This window comes from Pithys albifrons, chromosome 6 (genome assembly GCF_047495875.1).
Source record: "Pithys albifrons albifrons isolate INPA30051 chromosome 6, PitAlb_v1, whole genome shotgun sequence".
NCBI classification, from domain to species: domain Eukaryota; kingdom Metazoa; phylum Chordata; class Aves; order Passeriformes; family Thamnophilidae; genus Pithys; species Pithys albifrons.
In genome coordinates this window covers 1,993,575-2,020,656 of record NC_092463.1, presented here as the reverse complement: position 1 = coordinate 2,020,656, position 27,082 = coordinate 1,993,575, and the positions used below count along the sequence as shown (strand labels likewise).

Genomic DNA, 27,082 nt, shown 5'->3' with positions numbered 1-27,082 from the left:
AAAAATCAAGAGATCTGCAAAGGGGTTTCCAGCTCCTGAGGGAACTTTTTTGAGCACAACTTTTTCAGGTCTCCTTGCTGTGTTTTCATACCCAGAGTCTCAGTTTGTGAGGGATAATGAGAGGGAGGAGATCCAATTGTGGCCTTCCAGTGCCTGAAGGAGCCAACAGGAAACACAGAGAGAGACCATTTACAAGGGCCTGGAGGGACAGGACACAGGGAATGGCTTCCCACTGCCAGAGGGCAGGGCTGGGTGGGATTTTGGGAAGGAATTGGTGTCTGGGAGGGTGAGGAGGGGCTGGAATGGATTTCCCAGAGAAGCTGTGGCTGCCCCATCCCGGGGAGTGTCCCAGGTCAGGTTGGACAGGGCTTGGAGCAGCCTGGGCTGGTGGGAAGTGTCCCTGCCCATGGCAGGGGTGGCACTGGGTGGGTTTTAATGTCCCTTCCAACCCAAACCATTCTAGGGTCTGTGGCAATGGAACCTGCTCTGATCTCAGGGCCCACACTGAGGCCACAGTCCTGCAATAAGCTCAGCTGTGGATGAAGATTTAGGCACAGGAGTGGTTCCAGTAAAGCCCCTTCCTTGCAGGAGCCCTGTTTGTAGGACTGTCACTTGGAGAGGAAGGATTATTGAAAGTTCTGTAGCTTTTCATCTGTTAATACCTGGCAGAATAACAGAAGCATTTACAAGCTTTGAGGCAGATACTCCCATTTCCATTTGAAGTTCTGGGCCCTGGATGTTACATTTAATCACCACCACAGACAGGGCCAATGTCAGTCAAAAACTCAACGTGTTAATTGTCATTCCAGATGAATTTCTCTTATAAATACCTTATTTTCCCTCTTGTTCTCACCTTGCAGGAGGTCCTGGGCTACAAGGTGGATTACCATGTGTCTCTCTACATCGTGGCTGTCCTGGAATACATCTCAGCTGACATTTTAAAGCTGGCTGGAAACTATGTGTTCAACATCCGACACTTTGAGATCTCCCAGCAGGACATTAAAGTGTCAATGTGTGCTGATAAGGTGAAGAGTTGGTATTAGAAAGCAGGTCTAGAGGGGATTTTGTAAACTTTATTTCATTTGGAAGGTGTGTCCAGAGGAGGGTAGGAGGGAGAGCCTGGTCTTACTCAGATGCAGAAGTTTCTCTCCTTATTCATGCCAGACCTTAAGCAAAGATTTAAGCTTAAGTTAAGCCTAAGTTTTGGAACTAAAATTTGTAAGTAGTACTTAAAACCAGTGTAAGGACAGAGAATGATGTTGTCCTTTACTCCTCTAATGTCACTTTGTCATGACAGCTCTTTATAACACAGAAAAGACCTTTTAGTCTTCACCCCCATTAAAATGAGAAACATTTTTGTTTCATTTAGTCTTTACCAGGAGGGTTTTGGCCAAGATGTCATGTTTTCAGAGTGGATTCTGCATGAATTGTAACTTGTTTTCTGGGTCATACCAACTTCCAAAGGGAGAAAGGAATGGCTTTGGCAGCTGGTTGAAGTTTGAATATTCCTCCCTTAGGAAAGTGTTGTATTGAAACCTCCAGGGGTTTCTCTGCACACATGGAAACAGCAGAGCTGGAGCAGAGTGTGCAAGCCAGGCCTGGTTGATCCTGTTAGATTTCTTTATGCCTCGTTGGTGCTGTGTGTTGTGTGAATTCTGCAATGATATGGTGATTCTCCTGGTCCTGGAGCTGTTAGTCCATAACCCAGGAGAAATGTGCTCTCTGCTTTTCCCCTACCTCGTGGTCCCTGAGAGCCCAGAGAAGGACACGCCGAGACCACCAGAGAGGGAAGAGGAACACAGAGGAAGTTTATTCATGGGGAAAGGTTTATATGGACTTTGAAGGGATTCAAACTCACCAGTAAGGGACAAGAGGGGAATCTGGCTTTGGGCCAATAGGAGTAAGGGGATTTACATTCAGTGAGAGAGGGTTTCAAGTAACATGAGGTCACAATCTTTCCTCAGCCCCCTGAGCTTACAGGGGTATTCTGGGAAGAAGAAAGTGACTTAGCAAAAAGATCTGTGCATTTAAACCCCATTAAGAACATCACTTGTTGAAGCCTTATCAGTGGCTGATCGATTCTCTTCGTCAGCCCATTTTTGGCAGGAATTTCTCCATGCCATATACTGTGAATCCACCCCCACACCTGGTGTCCTGTTTCCCCACAGGTTCTGATGGACATGTTTGACCAGGATGAGATCGGGCTGGTGTCCCTGTGTGAGGATGAGCCCTCCTGCTCGGGGGAGCTCAGCTACTACGAGCTGGTGCGCAACGAGATCGCCGAGGAGCGGCAGTACCTGCGCGAGCTCAACCTCATCATCAAGGTGTTCCGAGAGGCCTTCCTGGCCAACAGGAAGCTCTTCACGCCCACTGTGAGTCCAGCACGGCCTGCTGGTGGCCCCTCCAGCACTCTGACCCTGCCAGCTGGGCACATGGAGTCTGGGTGCTTGGCTGGCAGCGAGTGAGGAGTGTTGGCTGGGTGTGGGATCCCCTTTAGCAGGGGGTGGGTGAAGCTGGATGGACTCAGTTCCCTGCCAGGTGCCAGCAGGATTGGTTGGGTCATACAGGGCATAGTTTCACTTAAGATAAAAATTAATTCTCCCTCCTGTGCAGTGAATGCAGCTCAGCACTTGAATTGACATTGGAAGTCAAATGGACACTGATCTGTAGAAATTCCAAGCCCTTGGCTCTGGATTCTCCTAACTGAGAAGAGAATTTCTGTTTGATAAAGGGTTGACCCCGAGATCAGCTCAGTTGGTTAAAACTTGGTTGTAATAATGCCAAGGTCACGAGTCCAATCCCCTGTGTGGGCCACTGACTTAAGTGTTGGACTCGATGATCCTTGTGGGTCCCTTCCAACTCTGAGTAGTCTGTGATTCTGTGAAGTGTTTTAATTGAAATTGCACATGTGGCAAATTCTGTTTTGGAATGCTGGAGTCTGAAAGGGAAGCACAGCTCTGCTACGAGGAGGAGGAGGTATGAGGAGGGATTGGTGAATCCTCCCTGTGGGAGAAGGAGAAGGGAACCCAGCACAGCCTGAACTGGGATTTTCAGGTTAAAGAGAGGCAGCAGGAGCCATTCCCATTCCAGCTGGGTGTGGAGGCTCCTCAGGAGCTGGTGGGGTGTCAGGGAATTGTGCAAATGATGGGAGGGGAAAGGAGTGATACTTTGGAGCTCAGGAATGTTCTTTTGGGAATGGTTTGAGAAATTTCTAATCTAAAAGTAGAATTTGGGAAAGGAAGCTGCTGATTCCTCCTCTGATGAAGGAGTTCAGGAGCTGATTTAGTTGGATCTGTGATTTAGAGGATCTGAGCTGTAAATTCCCTCCTTCAAATTGTCTCTTTCCTTTTGTTGTGTGGGATAAGAATGAGCAGAGGGGACAATAACAGCTGGAAAGGCCAGGAATTTCTGTCCAAAGCCCCAACAGCCTGTCCTGGGAGCTCCAGCCTGGAGGATGGTGTGGGAATTGGGCAAGGATGTTGTACCCAGGGGGGGGTTGGTCTCTTCTCCCACACAACCAGCAGCAGGACAAGAGGGCACAGGCTCAAGCTGTGCCAGGGCAGGCTTGGCTTGGCCATCAGGAAGGAATTGTTTGCAGAGAGGGTGCTCAGGCCTTGGAATGGGCTGCCCAGAGAGGGGGTGGATTCTCCATCCCTGCAGGTGTTGGAGCTGAGACTGGATGTGGCACTGAGTGCCCTGGGCTGGTGAGCACAGTGGGGTTGGAGCAAGGGCTGGGCTGGGGGAGCTCAGAGGGCTCTTCCATCCCAGTTCATTCCATGATTCCATGATTCTATATCCATGGAGGCCTCCCAGGGGAGGAACCAGAGCCCTCAAACAGGTTGTGTCTCTCTTCTCCTAAAAGGAAAGAGGCAGAACTAAGCCAGGACTAACCTGCAGTGGGGCCCAGGAACCACCTGAGTGCCCTGGGCTGGTGAGCACAGTGGGGTTGGAGCAAGGGCTGGGCTGGAGGAGCTCAGAGGGCTCTCCCAACCCAGTTCATTCCATGATTTTGTGATTCTAAGGTTGGCTGTGCCCAGTGTGCTGTGAAGACCACAGAGTTTTAACTTCTTCCTTCCTTTTTGGTGGCTCCTCTCCATTCCCCTCTTGGCTGAGACAAAACCAAACTCCCACTGTTTCCACAAGCAGTGAATGCCCTCCCCAGGCAGCACTAAAGCAGTTTGCTGTTGGCAGGACATCGAGGTGATCTTCAGCAACATCTCTGACATCCACGAGCTGACGGTGAAGCTGCTGGGGCTGATCGAGGACACGGTGGAGATGACAGATGAGAGCAGCCCCCACCCCCTGGCTGGCAGCTGCTTTGAGGACCTGGCAGAGGTAACTCTGGGTTGGGTTGGGTCTGTGTTTATTGGAGCACTCAAATATGCTTTTAACTCAGCAAAATGTGTTGGTTTCCATCTGGAATGGGAAGTGTCCCCACGGAGCAATGTGGGATCAAATCCCAGGACGGAGGGAAGGATCAAACCAGTTTATTGCAAAGGTGCTGTTGGTACCCACTGTCCTGTAAAGGAGATGTTAAAGAGCAGGAATAAGGGCAGCCAGTGCACAGGGATTTGGTGTGGATCATGCTGGAACATCATTAACAGTTACTTGGTCTGTTGTTTGCTTAATGGGTACTGAAATATTGGAAGTAATTTTTTTATTCTGAAATGCCCCATATTCAGCTATTCCATAAAATTACTTAGAAATGCAGAAGGGAGTCACAGAACTGAAGTTTTGGGCAGTGAGAAAGAGCTCAGTTTATTCAGGATGTGAGGGATGTGGGTACCTGCATGGCGTGGAAGTGGGTGCAGAATGGCTGGAATTCAGCAGAGGGCACAGGGAAAGCAGGAGCTGAGGGACAAGAGGAGAGCTCAGGTGAGAATCCTGCACACACCTGAGGACAGCTCAGGTCAGAATCCTGCACACATCTGAGGACAGCTCAGGTCAGAATCCTGCACACATTTGTGGGGACAGCTCAGGTCAGAATCCTGCACACATTTGAGGACAACTCAGGTGAGAATCCTGCACACATCTGAGTACAGCTCAGGTGACAATCCTGCACACATCTGAGGACAGCTCAGGTCAGAATCCTGCACACACCTGAGGACAGCTCAGGTGAGAATCCTGCACACATTTGAGGACAGCTCAGGTGAGAATCCTGCACACATCTGAGGACAGCTCAGGTGAGAATCCTGCACACATTCCTGAGGACAGCTCAGGTCAGAATCCTGCACACACCTGAGGACAGCTCAGGTGAGAATCCTGCACACATCTGAGTACAGCTCAGGTGACAATCCTGCACACATTTCTGAGGACAGCTCAGGTGAGAATCCTGCACACATTTGAGGACAGCTCAGGTGAGAATCCTGCACACATCTGAGGACAGCTCAGGTGAGAATCCTGCACACACCTGAGGACAGCTCAGGTCAGAATCCTGCACACATTTTTAACTGTCTGGAAAGCAACTCTTGGCATGAGTGGCCAAGGCAGGGCTGGAGGTTTGGCTGCTGTTGCCCATGTTCAAGTGGAGTCCTTGGGAGGTTTATGAATCCCATTTTAAGGCCCAGAATGTGAGGATGATCATGTAAACCACTGTTGGAGAGGAAATCAATGAGTTCTTCCATCTTGAGAGAGAATATATATGAGTTTTAGCTTTTAAAATTCCTATGTTTATTAGAAATAACAATAAAAGTTCCATTTCATTTTCCCTTCAGTTTTTAAAGTCAGGGGATGAACACAATGTCTGTGGGCTGCATGGACACACCAGCACCACCTGGGAAGTGCTCACATTTTGTGGCTGTGAGGGATGTGATCTTTGGGCCCAAGTGCCACTCACTTAGGAATGGACATGAAGATAAAGTTCTCTTGGCATCACTTCAATAAAACACTCCTGAGTAGGAAAGTCCAGCTGACCAAGTCTTAGCTCTGGAGTTACTGAAGCACAATTGCTTTACAATGATAAGGAGGAATGATTCCTCAATGAATTAAAGTAGCTGTTTTATTAAAACTGGAAAAAGAAACCTTAAAATTTGAAATGGTACAGGAAAAAAAAATCTCATTTTATTGCAAAAGCTGCTTTTAGTCCTGCTGTGCTTTAAGGGAAACAAATCCTTTTCAGTGAGTCAAAATCACACCTGATTTTTCATTCATGGAAAAACTGGAATAGGAAATGAAGAGCAGATTATTTTTCCAAGCTTATTATAGAGGTAATAAGTTTGAATGTAATAGTTCAGTTAATATGGAACTGAACTTAATATGGAACCTACTTAATAACTGGGCTGTTGATTTGATCATCCTGAGGGGTGAGATCATCTCTCTGTGAGTGTTTGCAAAGGGATCATTAAAGAGAGATAGGAAAGTGAAGTGTTTATTTGCTCTGCTTATCTCTGCTAGGGTTGTTCACTTAGTGTGTCCATTAGAAAGGTCCTTCAACTTCTGGGAAGGAGAATTGAAGCCAAACAGTCCTCACAGGCTGGAATCTCCTGCTTTGTTTTCCTGCATCAGGTCTCTGGAAGGTTTAGAAACATAAATATTGTGGTTTTGAGATAAGGAAGTGTGGGGAAAATAAAACAGTAATTTCAAGTATGAGGAAAAGAAAACATTTTTTTTATTATTGGGCAAATAAAACACCATCTGTCCCTGCCCTCCTTCAGCTTAAGGCCATTCATTCCAGTATTCCATAATTCCATGTTTCAGTAATGGTGTAAACCCCTTTTTGTGTGATTGGTCTCTTAGGGGAGATCCCTCATGCACTTTGTTTCAATCTTATGTTCACAAAACAACCCTCAAACAATAAATCTCAAAATCCTGATTAAAGCCTAAGTGGGGAAGAAAGTGAAACCACTTGTAAAATGCAGTAAAACTGTAAGAAGAGCACAGAGTGAGTGTGTGTTGGCTCCCCCAGTGGATTCACCCCAGGGTTCCACTGAGTGGAGGCCCAGCTCTGCCCTCTGCTCTGTCTCCTCTGCCTCCAGTTTGGGGGATTTAAATTCCAGGCCCCTGAGCAGCTCTGCAGGACCTGAAGGGAACTGGGAAGGGCAGGAATATTGGCAGGGGATGGAGGGACAGGACAAGGGAAATGGATTTATATTGAGAGTGGGGATAGGTGGGATATTGGGAAGGAATTGGTGTCTGGGAGGGTGGGCAGGCCCTGGCACAGGTGCCCAGAGAAGCTGTGGCTGCCCCATCCCTGGGAGTGTCCCAGGCCAGGTTGGACAGGGCTTGGAGCAGCCTGGGCTGGTGGGAGGTGTCCCTGCCCATGGCAGGGGTGGCACTGGGTGGCCTTTGATGTCCCTCCCCAACCCAAACTTTTTGATGCTTCTGTGGTTTCCAGGAGTAACATGGGAGAGAACCCTCTGGTCACTTCTCTCCAGGTGACCAACTCTCAGCTCAAAGCAAAGAGCTCCAGAGTGGAGAACAGGAATTGTGGCTGGTCCTACTTAATGTGGAGAGCAGATCAAACTCTGCTTGACTTACAGGGAGCCTCCAGGAGAGCTGGAGAGGGACTGGGGACAAGGGATGGAGGGACAGGACACAGGGAATGGCTTCCCACTGCCAGAGGGCAGGGACAGGTGGGATATTGGGAAGGAATTGGTGTTTGGGAAGGTGGGCAGGCCCTGGCACAGGTGCCCAGAGAAGCTGTGGCTGCCCCATCCCTGGGAGTGTCCCAGGCCAGGCTGGACAGGGCTTGGAACACCCTGGGCTGGTGGAAAGTGTCCCTACCCATGGAATGGGATGAGCTTTAAGCTCCTTCCAACCCAAACCATTCTGGGATTCTTTGTTTCTATATTTGTAGTAGTGGAATAAGCAAAAAATCCACCACGCTCTAAAATGGATTCAGAGTCTGCTGAAGAAAACCAGTTTGGGCAATGAGAGTGTCTCATAATTTCTCCTCAGCTCCTGAAGTGCCAAACCTTCCCCTCCTCATCCCCCTCCCACAATACCAGTGGCCAGTGATGATTAAACTTGAGAGGAGAGGTGAGAGGGGTAATTCCAATTTGCATGTAAAGAGAGAGTCGTTCTGTGCCTCTCCTGCCCTCAGAGAGTTTCCTTGGAGCTCCCCAGAGAAAGGCAGCAATTCCCCTGGACCCTCAGCAAGACCTGAGACCCTTTTGTGCTGCTTGGAATTCCCAAACTGGGCATAGTTGGAATTCCCAAACTGGGCAGCTGGTTGGTATTCCCAAACTGGGCATGGTTGGAATTCCCAAACTGGGCATGGTTGGTATTCCCAGACTGGGCAGCTGGTTGGTATTCCCAGATTGGGCAGCTGGTTGGAATTGTCAAGCTGGGCATGGTTGGTATTCCCAGACTGGGCAGCTGGTTGGAATTCCCAGATTGGGCAGCTGGTTGGTATTCCATGCTGGGCAGCTGGTTGGTATTCCCAGACTGGGCATGGTTGGAATTCCCAAACTGGGCATGGTTGGAATTCCCAGACTGGGCAGCCTGTTCCCTGCAGGGATCAGGGTGAGGAGACGGGTGTCCCCTCTCTCTCCCTGGCACGGTGCCATCCCCTCATGTTGGCCAAGGGGGTGGGAGGTTGGGGATTGCTCAGAAAATCCTGTGCTTGTAAAAGCTGGAAGTGAAAAGGGTTGTGGTTTACTCAAGATTTGTTTTGCAAAATTGGTATTTTCTCGAAAAGTTCCCCTTGTGTTTCAGCTTCTCCAAGGGAATTACTGGAGCAGCTGGGGCAGAAATATCTTCCATCCTTCCTGTATTTACACCATTCTGTGTTTCTGTTCAGGAGCAAGCCTTTGATCCATATGAGACCTTGTCCCAGGATATTCTCTCTCCACAATTTCATGAGCATTTTAATAACTTGATGGCAAAACCTGCTGTTGCTCTCCACTTCCAGGTGAGTGCACATGGGGAACACTGCATGGCTTCATCCTCATCTTTCAAAGTTTGAGTTTTGTCAGTAATTCCTCCCTTCCAGCTGAGGGAAAATCCTCAGGGCTCTGCTCTGTCCTCAGTGTGAGATCCCTGGGCTTTGGCTCCTCTGTGGGACCTGGCAGAGCCCTGACAGAGCCACGAGTCTGCTGGGTCCTCCTGGCCCCACATCAAACACAGGCACCCAAACCCCACATTTTCTTTTCCACACATCCCCAAGGCCTCCCTCAGCACTGAGGCTGCAGCTGGGAGTTTTCCCTGGATAATTCTCCATTAATTTCTTAGTCCTTGCTGCCCAGCAAGATCATCAGTGAGATTTTTGTTGTTTTATTTCTTTCCCTGCCAGTGTGGCTGGTTTATTAAAGGTGCTGAGCAAGGGGGGTCAGTGCTGCTCCCAGTTAATCCCAGTTCAGGGGGGCTTGGTTTGTGAGGCTCACTGGGGTGTCCCTGCTCTGAGCTGGTCCTTCAGGTCAGTGTTTTTCCTCAGCTCTGAGCCCTTGGAGAGCTGGATCCTCTCACCTGAATCCTCCTTGGTCAGTGCAATGAGACCCCTCCCCTCCCTCCCTCCCAGATTTAAAGCTCTGCTCCACATTAAATTGGTAATCAAGTCGATTTTCAGTGAATTTGACCCTCATCACTGATTCTCCTCCTGATATCATGAGATCTTAGGAAGGAATTGGTGGCTGGAAGGGTGGGCAGGCCCTGGCACAGGTGCCCAGAGAAGCTGTGGCTGCCCCATCCCTGGGAGTGTCCCAGGCCAGGTTGGACAGGGCTTGGAGCAACCTGGGCTGGTGGGAGGTGTCCCTGCCCATGGCAGGGGTGGGATGGTCTTCAAGGTCCCTTCCAACCCAAACCATTCCATGATTCTGTGATGGCCACAAAAGGCTTTCTCAGGAATGGTCCTTCACACTTCTCCAAGCTGTGGAGCGAAGGCAGGAAGGGAATTCCCAAAAAGGACTGAGGTAATTCACTTTCTGCTCCACAGTTACCTTGACATGGAAGATGGCAGGAATTGCATCATCTCTCCTCGTGGTACAACCTGAATTCTTGGCTCAGTTAACTGCTGGGAATGGGGAAGGATTTCTCAGTTTTTAGTTTGTAAACTTGTGATGTGCAGTGTGTGAGGGTGACCCTGATTTCCTCAGTGCTTGGTGAGAATTTTGGCTGTGAGGGAAGCCCAGCAAACACCCCTGGCAGAGAAGGGCACTGGAGGCAGATTATTGGGTTGTGTGGCAGCACTGCTGGGCTCTGGGCAGTGCAGGGTTCCAGTGTCAATAAAATCATGCTGTTCCTTTCCTTGCAGTCCACAGCTGAGGGCTTTAAGGAGGCTGTGCAGTACGTCCTGCCCCGGCTCCTGCTCATCCCTGTCTACCACTGCCTGCACTACTTCGAGCTGCTCCAGGTAAGGCAGCCACACTCTCCTTCCCACTGAACACATCCATTAATCATAGAATCATAGAATGGGTTGGGTTGGAGAAGACCTCCGAGATCATCAAGTCCAACCCTTGGTCCAACTCCAGTCCCTTTACCAGATCATGGCACTCAGTGCCACAGCCAAGCTCACCTTAAAAACCTCCAGGGATGGGGAATCCACCCCCTCTCTAGGCAGCCCATTCCAATGCCTGAGCACTCTCTCTGCAAAGAATTTTTTTCTGCTCTCCAACTTCAATTTCCCCTGGCAGAGCTTGAGCCCATCGTGCCCCCTTGTCCTATTGCTGAATGCCTGGGAGAAGAGACCAACCCCCACCTGGCCAGAACTTCCCTTCAGGCAGTTCCAGACAGTGCTGAGGTCACCTCTGAGCCTCCTCTTCTCCAGGCTAAACACCCCCAGCTCCCTCAGCCTCTCCCCACAGCACTTGTGCTCCAGTCCCTTCTCCAGCCTCGTTGCTCTTCTCTGTTGGGTTGGAAGAGACCTCTGAGATCAGCAAGTCCAACCCTTGATCCAACTCTGTGCCCTGGGCTGGTGATCACAGTGGGGTTGGATCAAGATGTGGTGGATTCTCTGTCTCTGGCCCCGCTCCAGTCCCTCAATCTCTTTCCTCAACTGAGGGGCCTAGAACTGAACACAACACTCAAGGTGTGGCCTCCCCAAGGCAGAGTCCAGGGGAAGGGTCACTACCCTGGGCCTGCTGGCCACGCTAGTTTGGATCCAGGCCAGGATCCCATTGGCCTTCTTGGCCACCTGGGCACACTGTTGGCTCCTGTTGAGCTTCCTGTCAATCCAAACCCCCAGGTCTCTTTCTGCCTGGAGTTTCTGCAGACTTCATTTCTTGCTTCTGCAGCAGCTCAAGGTCTCCAGACAAATTCCATTCTTATCTTAGCAGCACCTGCAAATTTGTCTTTGGTTTGCTGGCCTGAAAATGTCTGAATCCTCTAAGAGTGAAGGAGACAGGTGTGCAGAGTGACTGTGTGTTGTGTGCAGCAACTGCAGGAGCGCAGCGAGGACGAGGAGGACCGGGAGTGCCTGAAGCAGGCGATCACGGCGCTGCTCAACCTGCAGTGCAGCATGGAGCGCATCTACAGCAGGCACTGCCCGCGCCGGCGCCCGGGGTGAGCACACAGCCCTCTCTTCCCCTGGGGAGGTCCCTGGTGTAGTAGTTTTGGCTTTAGTCAGCATAGGTCCCCATTTAGGCCTCAGTTTTTAGCAGGCCTCAAAGGTTGTGACACAGATTAGAGGGGACAGGTATCATCTGACTTAAGCAGCCATAGAGGTATTTCATATCATCTGACCTCATCAGGAAGTGTCAGGGAGTATAACAAGCAAGGGGGGAAGAGTCTCTCCTCTTTTCGGTCCCTGCTTCTGACCAGGACGGTTCCCGCTCCCTGACTGCTGATATCAGGCCCTCCTGCCGGTCCCACGTCTGTTTAGCCGGGGACGTGAGCACATTCCTGTTAATTCCTCTTTCCCTCTTGCTGGGAGGTTTCCTTTGGGGAGGGGGTTTGGTTGGTTTGGAGTTTCACCTGTTAGCTGGGGCAACCTCGGTGAGCCTGTTGTTGTTTCCTGTCACTATGTGCTATTCCATATTCTGTGTTAAGCTCTCCTCTTCTCTGTATAAATATAAAAACCTCACTGTGTTTAAAGCCTCGTTTCTGCTGTTTTCCCTCACTCTCCTGCTCTGGGAGTGGACTTTTTGACTGGGTACCAGGCAGTTGGCATTTTGCCAGCTCAAACTATAACACCTGGGTTCCCTTCCCAGGGCGTGTCTGCAGGCCAGGTTTGGTTGTAAATGGAGCAGCAGCCCGAAGCCTTCACACCTCACTGTTATGGGCTGAGCCAGCTGACTTCTTGTAGCCAATGGTATCCATACCATATTCCAACATCATCTCAAAGTGTAGGAGCCGGTGTGGGAGTGGCTTGGGCAGCTCCTTCAAACTGTGGGCCCAGGAGGACACACTGGGCCATCCCAGGAGGGATGGGGAGGACCAGGCCCAGAGCACTGACATACCACTGTGTTATCTTAGGGAAGCAAAATGTTTGATTTTAGTCTTTCTCTCTGCTTGAGTCTGTCCCTCTGGAGATTGAGTTCTCTGGAGTGATTTGTAGTTAGAATGGTGGGATTTGTGTTTGATGGGGAGTGGGGAGTTATTTCTTGTTATTTCTAACTTGTGTAAGTGTGTGTTATATTGTAGTTTCCTTTAATTTTCTCTTTACTGTATCAATATATATAGTCAGTTTAAGTCTAAACTGGTTTGAGTCTCTAGTTTAAATTTGTTTCCAGTTAATTTTCCCCTTCTCCTTTGTCTCACCAGGGTGGGGAAGGGGCACTAACACTGTGTTGGGCAGTTGGCATTTTGCCATCTCAACCCAAGACACTCACTTGTAAGAGTGATGTGAATCTCTTACTCCTTCCCCCAGTGGGCTGAGCTGGCAAAATGCCACCTGCCCAACACAGAGTGTCAGCTCCCTCCCCGTGCCAAGAAAAGGGAGAAAGGAAAAAAGCCTCAGAACAGGTTTAACCTTAAACTAACTATAGATATTTATACAGAAAGGAGAAAAATTAAAAGAAAGCTGTGGTTCTTTTATAACACACACTTACACAAGTTAGAAATAACAAAAAATAACTCCCCGCTCCCCATCAAACACAAATCCCACTATTTTAGCTACAAATCACTCCAGAGAACTCAATCTCCAGAGGGACAGACTCAAGGAGAGGGAAAGACTAAGAGCAAACATTTTCCTTCCCTACAATAACATGGTGGTAAGACAATGCTGGGTCTGGGCCTCCCATCCCTCCTGGGATGGCATGGTGTGTCCTCCTGGGCCCACAGCTTGGAGGAACTGCCCAAGCCACTCATACACCACCTCCTACACTTTGAGATGATGTTGGAATATGGTATGGATACCATGGGCTAGAAGAAGTCAGCTGTCAGCTGGCCCAGCCCAGCTCAGCTCAGTGATGATTTCAGGCCCACTCTGAAATCTAAACCCTAAATTTAGCCTAGACCAGCTAAACCCATAACACTCGGCCAAAGCAGGGCATGTGGCTTATCTGCAGCTTGGTTGGGGCATGTTTAGGGGAAAAAATAATACAAAGGCAGTTAATTGAGTTGGTTGTTTTGGTCTCCTGGGATGGCAGACGCGGATGTGACGTGTCTGTTCTGCCCTCCAGGGAGCAGGTCTGTCGCTTCTACCACCGGCAGCTCCGCAGCAAACACTTGGCCATCAAGAAGATGAACGAGATCCAGAAGAACATCGACGGCTGGGAGGGGAAGGACATCGGGCAGTGCTGCAACGAGTTCATCATGGAGGGGGCCCTGACCAAGGTGGGGGCCAAGCACGAGCGGCACATCTTCCTCTTCGACGGGCTGCTGATCAGCTGCAAGGCCAACCACGGGCAGTCGCGGCTGCCCGGCTACAGCAGCGCCGAGTTCCGCCTCAAGGAGAAGATCGTCATGAGGAAGATGCAGGTGATCGACAGGGAGGACACCCCTGAGGTCAGGCACGCCTTCGAGCTGGTGTCCAAGGACGACAGCAGCGTGCTGTTCGCCGCCAGGTCGGCCGAGGACAAGAGCAACTGGATGGCGGCGCTGATCTCGCTGCAGTACCGCAGCACCCTGGACAGGATGCTGGACGCGGTGCTGCTGCAGGAGGAGAACGAGCAGCCCCTCCGGCTGCCCAGCCCCAGCGTGTACCGCTTCGTGGTGCAGGACTCCGAGGACAACATCGTGTTTGAGGACAACCTGCAGAGCAGGAACGGCATCCCCATCATCAAGGGCGGCACGGTGGTGAAGCTCATCGAGAGGCTGACCTACCACATGTATGCAGGTACCCCGCACCCTCAGCCCTGGGGGGCTCACATCAACCCTCAGTTGAGCTGGGTTTATTCTTGATGCTGAGAAAAGGCTGAAATTAATGATGCTAAGAGAAAAGTTTTGTCTTTTAGCAGAGGGTATTTATTTGCTGTGCAGGGGAAGTGAAGCAGTGGGTACTGCCCAAAGTTCACTTCCAACTTTTGGTAGGAATTTGGGGGGTTTTATGCAGTGTTAGGATGGGGTGACAACATTTACATGCACATAACAGGTGGGGTTGAGGCAGAGTTAGAGGAGGAGTCTTGCTGGAATCTTCTTTTAGGGGATGTATCTTGGGGTTGTTCCGGTGTCTTCAGCCTCTCTGAGGGTCTTTCTTACTCATCTTCCTCGTTTGAACTTTCCAGCTTTCTTTGTTCTCTTGACTCATGGTGCTTTACAGGGAGTTTCCTGATTTCATGTTTTCTTTAAGTGAACATCTTTTCACTCTGTGACTAAAAGGATGTTTTAAGTACATTTTGACATCCTTTTCTAGGATAGAATAATTTATTTGGTATTTAGATAATGCTGGTGGTACAAGGCACATGGAATGTGAGTTTCACAGTTTCTCAGTTAACTCTATAAAGCCAAATGCCTGTTTCATTCTGTATATACTTAAATGTAAAGCTTTGCAGGGGGGAAAAAAAAGCTGTTCTTAAATGCCCTGGCAAAGCTGTAAGGCAGTTTTGGGTGTGCAAACCCTTCACCCCCCAAACACCCCACCATGGTGTGTTTGCTGAAACTGTAATTACCAAAGCAGTGGAGCTGTTGCAAGCTGTGTCTGTGGAGGAGGGAAAAGGTTGGAAGTTGTATTTATTTTATTTATTATGCTCAACCCGCCACTTTGTGCAGTCCCTGTGTTGAAGAGGATGCAAATCACAGTCAGCATTTGTCACACTTTGCTGTGAAATAGTTTTGCAGGCACAGAAATGAAACCTTGAAGTAGTTTCATGGTGAGGAAAGTGTTAGGTCTCAGTTTGGGGGTGAAAGGCATGGGCTGGAAGGGGAACCTGGGGGTACTGGTGTGCAATTGGTGTTACAACTTCTCAAATAGTAACAGTCTCCCTTGGGCTTTTTACCAAACTATCTGGTGTTTAAGTGATTATTTTTGTCAAATGAAGATTGTACTGTGTGAAACCACAGTAATTTCTTTAAAACAGCGTTTCCCACGTGGTAGCTCAGTGCTGAGCAGCTGCTCAGTGTGCAGGTAACCCACAGCTGTGTCATCTGTGAGTCCTGACTCATCCAGGTCTAAAAAGTGGTGGACTTGGGTGGCTTGTGCACTTCCCACCTTCCCTGAAAGAACTGGTGTGTTTGAGTATTAGTTCCATGTTGGTTTGGGTTGGAAGGGAATGTTGAAGACCATCCCATTCCACCCCCTGCCGGGGCAGGTGTCGGTATTTTTGGTGTTAAAGGAAATTTTCTGCACATTATTTTTGACATTTTGCAGCTGGATTAAAAAAAAACCAAAACACTTCCATCATTCTCTTCTTCTGTCCTCACAGATCCTAATTTCGTGCGGACTTTCCTCACCACCTACCGCTCCTTCTGCAAGCCCCAGGAGCTGCTGAGTCTGCTGATAGAAAGGTGAGGAATGGGCATCCTTCCCGAAGCTGTGGAAGGGTTTTGGAATCAGAAGAGAGTCCCAGAATGGTCTGGGTTGGGAGGGACCTCAAAGCCCACCCAGTGCCACCCCCTGCCATGGGCAGGGACACCTTCCACTATGCCAGGTTGCTCCAACCTGGCTTGGGACACTCCCAGGGCTGGGGCAGTCACAGCTTCTCTGGGCACCCCGTGCCATGGTTCATGTGATCCAAGCTTTTAATGCAACCTTCCTTTTCCCAGTGTAATGAGTTACCTGCTCTGGGTGTTACCTGGGGTGCCTGGGCTTGGGGTGGGGATGTTGTGAACTGCCAGACTCGCTCCTCAGAGTGTTCCAAGTCTCGATGCAAATCAGGACAGAAATGTTCTAAGGAGTTTATTTGAGCACATAGACTTGATGTAAACAGCATTTTAATGCAGTGTGATAAAGCTGCTCTTAAGCTCCTGTCTAATCTTCCCTTAATCAAGCCAGCAGGCTCTTAAAAACCTTCTATCCCAGTCTAGACATCCTGTGATGAGCAGGGAAGCAGTGAGTGAGCCGGGTGTGGGTCTCGGGGCAGAGGCAGTTCCAGGCAGACTGGATGTCAGAGGAGTCTCCCTGCACTGGATTTCTTTGACTCCAGCTGCCCTCCATGTGCTCCATGAGGGTGTATCCTGGCTGCCATCAGCTCTGTGGTGCTGTTCTCCACAGGTTTGAGATCCCGGAGCCGGAGCCCACCGAGGCAGACAGGATGGCCATCGAGAAGGGCGAGCAGCCCATCGGCGCCGACCTCAAGCGCTTCCGCAAGGAATACGTCCAGCCAGTGCAGCTCAGGTGCCTCTGCCTCCCTCTGTCCTACAGCCACACTGGAGCTCACTGCTCCCTTGGTGTTCCTGGACACAGCAATCCCTCCTGGAGACAGCAATCCCTCCTGGAGACAGCAATCCCTCCTGGAGACAGCAGTCCCTCCTGGAGACTCTATGCTGTCGGGCAGGGACCTGTCTGTGTCTGCAGGCAGCCCTGCAGCCCAGAGCGTGTTGTCCTTGGTCACAGGGACTCCTGGAGCTGCTGGAACTGTCCTCTGGTTCCCAGGGCTGTGTCCTTGCCCAGAGGTGGCTGCTCTGACAGCAGGGGGGTGAGGGGTGTGCAGCTGAGAGCAGTTCCTGTGCCCAGGCCCTGTGAGGGTCATTCCTCTGGTTTTCCAGCCCTGCTGGGGTGTGGCTCCTTTCCAGCCCCGTGGATGTGTTTGCACAGAGACAGGGAGACTCCTGTCTGTGCTGCACATTGCAAAGGCTGCAGTGAATCCTCAGGGTCTTGCTGACCAAGCTAATTTGGGGAACAATTAAGCATTTCTAGCATGAATGAGGCTAATTTGTTGCCCTGCCTGAGGACTGAGTCAGGAGGACAGAGATCACCACCAGTGCTTGCCAGAACAACTTTTATCTGTTCAGCTGTTTTGATGAGTAGCATCAATATGTTATTACCATTAATGACACATTAATTTTACTGTTAATGGCACTGTAATGATACACACAGACCCCTCAGTTACTCTGCTGCCACACATTCCCAGTTACCAGCTGGAGCAACAGCAGGAGACTCCAAGTGAGGGTCACACTGACATGCCAGTACCTTCAAGGTGCTCAGAAAGTCACTTGGGGTCCCCTTTTCATCAGATCCTGTGTACATATGTATATAAAAGATTAAAAAGATAAGGCTGTGTGTAATCCAGGAGTTTTCCTCCCTGCACAGCAGCCACCACCTTCCTGAACGTGATCCAAGGTACACAACCTCAGTGTGACCTTGAGACTCGTGAGCTGCTGGCCTTGGATGCCTTATCAGGCCCTTGGTGTGCCCAGTTTATCAGCTCCTGTGGGTCCACCAGGACCAGGAGTCTCCACAGTTATCAGTTCCTGGGAGAGTTGCCTCTTTGCTGTTTTTTGGGAGCTCTTTCTGATCTCTGTGATGTGTTTCCAGTAGCTTGAAGCTGTCTCAGAGCTGAGAATCAGTGTCTGGGTTTCAGCTGCTGGGTTGGTACACTCAGCACATCCCAATATTAGTGCACTGACCTCCACTTGGGAGAGATCTGGGATTTGGGAGCAAGGTGGAGAACATGGAGATGCCCATCCCTGCCTGCCCAACCCTCCCCATCTCACAGAGGCCTCTCTGCAGTGCCCAGGCAGGGAAAGGGCCAGTGGCTTTGGCATAAATCACCTGAGGGCATGAGGAGAGGGAGCTGCTCAGCTGGAAGTGCAGCCAGCAGATCCAGGCAACCTCTGGCTTTCCCAGGGCTTTTCCCAGGGGATCTCAAAGCCAGGGATGGATGGGATCAGATCCTCTTAGTGGGAACTCCTGTCAAAACTTTGCTCCTTACAAGGTGGTGTTGATTTCCAGCCTAAGCAATCCATTTAGACAGCAGTTGTTTGATGGGATAAACCTTATATTTTCCCTTACACACTGGGAAGAGGAGAGCTGAGGGCCTTCTTTGTGTATTCACAGGGATGTAATTCCTTTGTCTGAGCTAGACCAGCCCCTCTCCAGAGCTGTGACTCACAGATTGCCATCAGGTCTCTGCCCTGTCCCTCTCAGAGCTTCTTGCTGCCAATTTAAAGGGCTGAACCACCAAAACCAGTATCCTGATGGCCAATTAGCACTGGTTTCCCAGTAGGAAACTCCCAGTTCAGCAGCTCAGGGCTGGAGTTCCCACATCTCTGAGCCCCAGGCCGTGGGCTCTCCCCCAGCCTGTCCCACCTGCTGAGCTGGCACAGGGAGTGTCTTGTCCTGGGTGATGCAGGAGGTTTTTGCTCCCTCCTCAGGCAAGGTGATACTTTGCACCTTGATAATCAGATGTCTGAGGTGTGAGCCCAACTTGTTTACCTGAGGAAGAAGCAAACCAGGTTTTTAGGCTGATTTATCCTGAGTGTGGAAGGCAGAGGAGCAGCTGGAATTCACTGTGAGAGGCTGGTTTATGGGTGATTTGTTGAAGAAAGGGCAGAGAAAAATCAAGAGGAAATTTAGTCTTATCCTTAAAGGAATTATTGGAACTAGTGTGGCTTTTTGTCATTAAAAAGTTGTAAAAGTGGGGCAGTAACAACAACTGCAGCAACTTTGAAGCTGAAATTTGTGTGTATAAAAGGAACAATTACAATTTTGTTTCTTAACAAAATCAGCTTTTTCATTAAAAAAAAAGCAAACCCAGCAAAAGACATTAGAAATAGAGTTTTATCTGATTTTGATACATTTTTTCCCCTTCTGAAACTTATCTCAACACTGGCATTTCTTAAATTAGATTTTAAAAGCCACCAAACTATGTCTATGCTAAACCTGGGAAATCAGGTCTTCAGTACCTGGGATTTCTGTGGTCTGCTCCTTCCTTCCCATGTATTTTGACAGTCACCAACTACCTGACAGTCCCTGAGTTTGGTGGGATGGTGTTTTGTTGGGTGTTTATGTGGGAGGATCCGTGGAAGTCCTAAAAAAGCAACATCCTGTGCCTTTCTTCTCTCCCCTCAGAATACTGAATGTTTTTCGGCACTGGGTCGAGCACCATTTTTATGACTTTGAGAGAGATCTGGAGCTGCTGGAGAGGTTGGAGACCTTCATTTCCAGTGTCAGAGGTACAGTGACAGGCCCTGCTCTCCTCCCACATTTTGGGACAGCCTGGGCTGATCCTCACAGGGTTTAGGCACGAGAATATCTTTACACACAGGAGCAATTTTAATGCCTCTCCTTTACATGAGCAAACTTTGGCCTGGAGCCTGAACAGCCACCAAAATGACTGCAAGCACTAGGATAGTAATACTTGAAATATATTTATTTCTGGACAGTATGTTCACCCTTGGCTGACTGCAATTCAGCCTGTCACCTTCCCTTTCTCCACAGAGAATTCCTTCCCTGGTGGTTATTGAGACCAGATTTTCCATGTTGTGCTTTTCCCATTTATCTACAGTTCCAGTGAAATTATTATCCTTTTAGAAGGGGACACTTGACCCATTTGCTATCACTCCCACAAACCAGAGTTTGTTTTTATGTGGAGGGCAGCACTGTTGGCATGTCAATTCTAACAGTTTTCCTGGCAGTTCCAGACCTCCCTTTTCAGCTTGTCAGGCCCTAACTGGGCAATGTAATTCTGAGACAAACAGGTGAAAGACAGTGGATATGGGCCACTTTTTTACAGGGATGTGGTTAAATACACCTGGATTCTCATGTGTCTGTTTGGGAGCTGATGCAGGTGCAAGAACCAGTAAGAGGAAAATAGGGAACTACAAACCTAATGAATTTGCATGGAGAAATGCAGAATTTTGAGTGTGTGTTCAAACTGGAAAGGGGAGGGGAGGGGGGGTTAGACTAAATTATCAGGAGTCTTTTAAAATCATAGAATCCTAAAATGGTTTGGGTTGGAAAGGGTCTTAAAGACTCTCTAGTCCACCCCCTGCCATGGGCAGGGACACTTCCTGCTATCCCAGGTTGCTCCAACCTGGCATGGGACACTCCCAGGGATGGGGCAGCCACAGCTTCTCTGCCCAACCTGTGCCAGGGCCTGCCCACCCTCCCAGCCACCAATTCCTTCCCAATATCCCACCTAACTCTGCCCTCTGGCAGTTCAAAACTTAAGATGGTATTAAATTTGGGGAGGAGAGCACTTTTTTCATGGTTTCTGCCTTCCAGGGAAATCCATGAAGAAGTGGGTGGACTCCATTGCCAAGATCATCAGGAGGAAGAAGGCTCAGGCCAGCGGGATCAGCCACAACATCACGTTCGAGAGCCCCCCGCCGCCCATCGAGTGGCACCTGTGGCGCGCGGGGCACAGCGAGGGGCTGGACCTGATGACGCTGCACCCCATCGAGGTGGCTCGGCAGCTCACCCTGCTCGAGTCCGACCTGTACAGGTGGGCTGGGCTCACACCCCCCCGGCCTCCTGCAGCGAGGAAACAGCTCTGAAATTCAGAGAATCCATCAAAAACACGGCCCCGAGACTTCCAGGCTTGGTGGGGGGTGGTTTTCTTGCCATTGCTCAATATCCAAACAAGCCACTTTTCCACAGGTTGCACCAAGTGCTTCACTTCCCATTTGTAACTCTCCTCAAGTTGCTTTCCTGGCCTTTCAGAAAATTAAACTCACTCCTTTGTAATTTTCTTTATCTGAAAATGCTCATTCAGACCCACCTGATTTCAATTAAGATACAAATGGCTTTCCCCCTGTGCTGGGATACTCTCAGAAAGCTGTTTCAAGGGCTGTTCAGCAGCAGGTTAGGTAGGGTTGGATTTGTGAAGTATCAGCTCGTGATTAAGGGAAGAATTAACCTTTTAATGCAAACACAGAAGTTCCAGTTGTTATTTGTGTGTGGTGTTTGGCCATTCCAGGGCAGTGCAGCCTTCGGAGCTCGTCGGCAGCGTGTGGACAAAGGAAGACAAGGAAATCAACTCCCCAAATCTCCTGAAAATGATCCGTCACACCACAAACCTCACTCTCTGGTTTGAAAAGTAAGTCCAGGGCTGGCAGGGTCGTGGCATTGGCCATTTGGATCCTGGGATTTGCTGGGGGTTTTATTTCACAGGCTCTGCCAAAATCCTCTCTTGGCTTTCCAACTTGAACATAAGATGTGATTACCTAAATTTGGACTTGAGATTCTGGAAGGAGAGCCAAAATCTGCCTGTTGGATGGTTTTTCTTGGGGAAAAATGATTTAGTAGTTTGCAAAATGTCAGGATGTCTCTGTCAGTGTTTCTCAAATTGCATCTTTTGCTCAGGTGCATCGTGGAGACAGAGAACTTTGAGGAGAGAGTGGCTGTGCTGAGCAGGATCATAGAAATCCTGCAGGTTTTTCAGGACCTGAATAATTTCAATGGTGTTCTGGAGATTGTCAGTGCCATGAACTCAGTGTCAGTGTACAGGCTGGATCACACATTTGAGGTAAGGTTGGGCATGGAAAAGAAATCAAATCAGCATCCAGGCCTGTATCACACACAGCTCTGAAGAGAATTCCATGGATCCATGGAAGAAAACAAGTGTGAAATGTTGGCAGCAAAGCCTGCCCTGAGTAAAACAGGAAAAGAACATGAGTTTGAGTTTTGGATATCTTTGAAAGGCAGCACTTTAGGTTAAAATCAAAATGAAATGTTTAATTCTTATTAAAAGGCCAGGGTAATGCTTGTAAATTGACAGACAAATAACCATCTGTTCACAGCAGTCTCAGGACTCACATGACTGACCTGCTGGGCTGACAGTGCTGTAATCCAGAGCAAACCTCATACAAGAGGTGCTTTCAAATCTGAATTTCAGCTCCAAAGTTTCCCCAAGGCAGCCAGGGAATTGCCTTGGATTTGCTGATCCTGGTACTGAGATTTCCATCCCTGTTTTTTTACCTTGGCAACTTAGGCACTGCAGGAGAGGAAAAAAAGAGTTCTGGATGAAGCAGTGGAATTGAGTCAAGACCATTTTAAGAAGTATTTAGCCAAGCTCAAGTCAATCAACCCACCCTGTGTGCCTTTCTTTGGTGAGTCCCACCAGCACTTTGTGGGTCAGTCCAAGGCTGACTTTGCTGCAGGTGTGCACTTAAAAACTCCTTCTCTTTTCATCAGGAATATACCTGACAAATATCCTGAAGACAGAAGAAGGGAATCCTGACTTCCTTAAAAGACAAGGGAAGGAATTAATCAACTTCAGCAAGAGGAGAAAAGTGGCTGAAATTACAGGAGAAATTCAGCAGTACCAAAACCAGCCTTACTGTTTACGGATAGAGCCAGAAATCCGGGTAATCAACCAGTAAATGTCTGTTTGGGGATTGGAGAGGGGGAAAAAGGTACCAAAAATGCCAAATAATCTTCTAGTACTGGACCTGACTTTGCATGAATTGTGGCCATCAGAAGATGGGAAACAGTGGCTGATATAAAACAAAAGCAGCACCACTAAGAACTACCCAAAAGTGGTAAAAAACTGGATTTTAAATCAGTGAGTCACAAATATTTCATTAACATTCTGTGTGTATACTTATTTTTTAAATATTGTTGGTCCTTGTTTCATTTAGAAATTCTTTGAAAATCTCAACCCCATGGGGAAGATTCCAGAAAAAGAGTTTACAGATTACCTGTTCAACAAGTCCTTGGAGATTGAACCCCGGAACTGCAAGCAGCCCCCTCGATTTGTAAGTGTTTTCCTGGGCTCACAGAACACCCTGAGATGGAAGGGCCCCACAGGGATCAGAGTCCAACTCCTGGTTTAATTAATTAAAATTAAACAGCTGAAATCCACTGGCCACAACACATGGTCAACTCAATAAGTATTTCCCTCAGAATTCCTTACCATGAGATGATTTTCCAGCTTAACTTGATTTAAAAATATCTTTATTCCTGATGCTTGTCTCTAATAAAACATATTACCTTTGGCTTATATTAAGATTTTTTTCCCCAAAAAACATTAAATATTGCTGTTAAATTACTGTTTCTTACCATATAGTCATATGATAAAATATGGAGTAACATTTCTCATTTCACAATAACAAGAAGTCTTACATTAATACTAAATGAAATATGAAAGACTAAATGAAATATGAAAGACTAAATGAAATATGAAAGACTAAATGAAATATGAAATATGACTTTTACACATCATTTTCTTTAAATAGAAGGTAATTACTATTTTTGTCTAAATATTTGGTATTGTTGCAAAATTTGCAGACTTGACCAGGTGCAACTTTCTTGCTGAAGAAAACACAAATCAAAGGAGTAGCAATTTGGGGGTTGAAAAAAGCAGCCACTGGAGCCCAGAGTTCTTTTTTAAGCAGGAAGATCATGGTCTGGAGCACTTGTTTGTTGTATGTTGTAACTGCCTGAGGAGCTGGAGACACCTCTGATTCTTGAGAGAGCTGTAAATCATTCCTTGATGGAGGAATGAGTAAGATGATGTTACAAATGTGGCAAGAAAAAGCCAGAAATTGCTGTTGCAAAAACTGTGACAGTAATTTCTGTGACATCTCCTCTAAAAATAGGAGCCCACACTGCCAGTCTGTCAGCTGGGCAGGAATTGTTCACAGCTCACCATTTCCAAGGACAGGCTCTCATTGGAATTTCAGGAAAGTTCAGATTTGGTGCTGAAATTTGGTGGCCACCATTGCAGGGTGGGAGTAATTCACTTTCCAGGGCTCAGCTTTAGAATCATAGAATGGATTGGGTTGAAAAGACCTCCAAGATCAGCAAGTTCAACCCTTGATCCAACCCCACTGTGATCACCAGCCCAAGGCACTCCGTGCCCTGGGCTGGTGATCACAGTAGGGTTGGATCAAGATGTGGTGGATTCTCCCTCAGTGCCACATCCATAGAATGACAAAATCATAGAATGAATTGGGTTGGAAAAGACCTCCCAGATCATCAAGTCCAACCCTTGGTCCAACTCCAGTCCCTTTACCAGATCATGGCACTCAGTGCCATGGCCAAGCTCAGTTGAAAAACCTCCAGGGATGGGGAATCCACCCCCTCTCTGGGCAGCCCATTCCAATCCCTGAGCACTCTCTCTGCAAAGAATTTCTTTCTGCTCTCCAACTTCAATTTCCCCTGGCAGAGCTTGAGCCCATCGTGCCCCCTTGTCCTATTGCTGAGTGCCTGGGAGAAGAGACCAACCCCCACCTGGCCAGAACTTCCCTTCAGGCAGTTCCAGACAGTGCTGAGGTCACCTCTGAGCCTCCTCTTCTCCAGGCTAAACACCCCCAGCTCCCTCAGCCTCTTCCCACAGCACTTGTGCTCCAGTCCCTTCTCCAGCCTCGTTGCTCTTTGTTGGGTTGGAAGAGACCTCTGAGATCATCAAGTCCAACCCTTGGGCCAACTCCAGTCCCTTTACCAGATCATGGCACTCAGTGCCACGGCCAAGCTCACCTTAAAAACCTCCAGGGATGAGAATCCACCCCCTCTCTGGGCAGTCCTTTCCAATCCCTGAGCACTCTCTCTGCAAAGAATTTGTTTCTGCTCTCCAACTTCAATTTCCCCTGGCAGAGCTTGAGCCCATCGTGCCCCCTTGTCCTATTGCTGAGTTTCATCCACACAGTGACCTGGGTGTAGGAATTTTGTCCTGACTAACCCAAAGGATGTGGGCAATGTGTGTCCTGGATCCTGGGGGTGTGTAGGATCCTGGTGACCTTCTGTGGTCACACACAGAGCATGTCCACAGTGCTGCTCTGAGGCCTGAAGGAATTTCTTTTTCCTAAGGCTGTGACCTGTTTTTCCCTGTGTTTTTCCTGCTTGGCATCAGCACGGGCTCTTCATTCTTCAGAGCTGTGGGAGAAAACCTGAATTAGGCTGTGAAGAAAAGACTGATGAAGCTGCATCCACAACTTCCCAGTAAACTCCTGCTGTATAAATAACACTGTTCCTCACACCAGGTGTCTCCTGCACTGCTCTTTAGGGTGTATTTGATAAATCTTGGCTAAAATTTCTCATGGAGCTTTGGAAGTGTTGCTGCCTGGAATGCAAGCAGTGCTAACAGCTGCCTCTCTCCAGCCCAGGAAAACAACATACCCCCTGAAATCCCCCGGGATCAGGCCCAACACGGGCAGGCACGGCTCCACCTCGGGCACCCTGCGGAGCCACCCCCTGCCTCTGGAAAAGGAGCCCAGCAAGATCAGCTTCAGCAGGATCACTGAGGCAGAACACGAATCCACAGTGTCGGCCCCAACCTCTCCCAACACCCCGTCCACACCCCCGGTGTCGGCGACCTCGGAGTTCAGTGTGTTTTCAGACATTGATCTCAACAGCTCTTATGGTAAACAGGTTTGAAGAATTGTTGGGACTGCCCCAGGGTTATCCCTGTGCATGCCAGCCTTTAAAACAAAAGGTTGGAAAATTGAGAGTTAACAGGTTTGAAGAATTATTGTGACTGCCCCAGGGTTATCCCTGTGCATGCCAGCCTTTAAAACAAAAGGTTGGAAAATGGAGAATAAATAGAGTTGAAGAATTGTTGTGACTGCCCCAGGGTTATCCCTGTGCATGCCAGCCTTTAAAACAAAAGGTTGGAAAATGGAGAATAAATAGAGTTGAAGAATTGTTGTGACTGCCCCAGGGTTATGCCTGTGCATGCCAGCCTTTAAAACAAAAGGCTGGAAAATTGAGAGTAATGAAGTTAATTCCCATCATAACTTAAGTCGATAGTTTGGGAATGTTTTACACAGGAAATTCTAATTCACGTTGGCAGGAGGTAAACTTGGAGATTATGGTGGTCCTTGAGGGCATTCAGGCATTCCTTATGTGCAGTTGTTCTGTCTGGAAGGGCTTTAACCCCCTTTTTTCCCCCCAGGTAACAACAGCATCTTCGCTGCAGTGAGTTTGCCTCAGTCAAGTGAGTACTGGGGCTCTGTCAGATATTTAACTCTGCCTTTCCTGGGTTCAGGGGAGCTGAACAGGAGTGAAAATCTGGAATCTGGGATGGAATGTGGGCTGCATTCAGCAGGGGTCTTTGTAGTCAGATGTCCAGTGAGGAACATAAAGTCTAAGAACTGGTTTAGTTTTGGTTTGGGGTTTTATCTCCAGGCTCTCACGTGATTTTGCTTCTGTTTTGAACGTCCTTGATGATTGTTTTGTTTGACTAATGCTGCAAAGGAAGCAACTTGATCATGTTCTGATTCCACTTAGTGGACACAGCTGCTCTGTTGCTGAGCAAGAGGAGGCTCTTTCTGTACCACTCCTGTGAGGGATATCCTGCATTCACCTGTTTTCAGCTGCTCTTTCTCCTTATTCCACATAATTTTTTTCATAATATAATTAAAATTTCCTATTTTGACACATTGCTCTGGGCACTTCTAAGAGAAATAACAAAAGTGTGACAAAAGTCATCAGTACCAGGTGGGGGGTTGTGTGGTTTCTTAAACTGAGGATTCTTTTCCCCCTCTGTAAAAACTCACTTGGAGTTGCCTTGATTTATTTACCTGCTGATTGTTGATGCATATCTTTGATACTGGAAATAGGAGAGCACTTTGTGAGACCCAGATCTGATTGAAGCAGTGAATTAAAGGATTTCTCACTGCTGCAGTTACTGGTTCATGTTGCTCTGGAGCACAAAGATCTGCTTATCTGAGTTGCTTCGAGTTTGGCTTAATATTCCAGAATATATTAAAATATCTGCTTTTCCCTTTCCAGAGACTTTCTTCAGCTCCTGGGGGAGCTTTCCTAAACTGAGTGATGAGCCTCAGAACCCTCCTCCGCTTCCTCCAAGGAAAAAGATGGATCAGGATGCTTCCAATGCTAAGGTATCTCTGTCCTGGACTGGATAACTTTGATGATAAGTCAGGGATCATCCAGAGTCATTTAGGTTGGAAAAGACCTTGAAGATTGTCAAGTCTGACCACTGAG

At 48.5% G+C, this 27,082-nt stretch overlaps 1 protein-coding gene and 1 long non-coding RNA gene across 2 annotated transcripts in view; one reads left to right on the top strand and one right to left on the bottom strand.

The window, feature by feature from the left end:
* SOS2 (SOS Ras/Rho guanine nucleotide exchange factor 2) overlaps positions 1-27,082 on the top strand; it is a 43,397-nt gene that overhangs the window by 12,846 nt on the left and 3,469 nt on the right. The window contains exons 4-22 of the mRNA XM_071557180.1: positions 861-1,025; positions 2,169-2,372; positions 4,192-4,335; positions 8,741-8,851; positions 10,190-10,288; positions 11,309-11,436; positions 13,497-14,152; positions 15,678-15,759; positions 16,466-16,588; positions 19,265-19,368; positions 20,420-20,639; positions 21,114-21,233; positions 21,500-21,662; positions 22,128-22,245; positions 22,331-22,503; positions 22,777-22,893; positions 25,238-25,499; positions 26,031-26,072; positions 26,870-26,979. Coding sequence (XP_071413281.1) covers positions 861-1,025; positions 2,169-2,372; positions 4,192-4,335; positions 8,741-8,851; positions 10,190-10,288; positions 11,309-11,436; positions 13,497-14,152; positions 15,678-15,759; positions 16,466-16,588; positions 19,265-19,368; positions 20,420-20,639; positions 21,114-21,233; positions 21,500-21,662; positions 22,128-22,245; positions 22,331-22,503; positions 22,777-22,893; positions 25,238-25,499; positions 26,031-26,072; positions 26,870-26,979 — 3,141 coding nt within the window. The remainder of the gene's footprint in view (positions 1-860; positions 1,026-2,168; positions 2,373-4,191; positions 4,336-8,740; positions 8,852-10,189; positions 10,289-11,308; positions 11,437-13,496; positions 14,153-15,677; positions 15,760-16,465; positions 16,589-19,264; positions 19,369-20,419; positions 20,640-21,113; positions 21,234-21,499; positions 21,663-22,127; positions 22,246-22,330; positions 22,504-22,776; positions 22,894-25,237; positions 25,500-26,030; positions 26,073-26,869; positions 26,980-27,082) is intronic.
* LOC139672719 (uncharacterized) lies at positions 20,424-22,450 on the bottom strand. The gene is made up of 3 exons (XR_011697973.1): positions 22,228-22,450; positions 21,962-22,130; positions 20,424-21,785 (listed from the first exon to the last, which is right to left on the bottom strand). It is a non-coding gene; the product is annotated as an uncharacterized lncRNA (long non-coding RNA).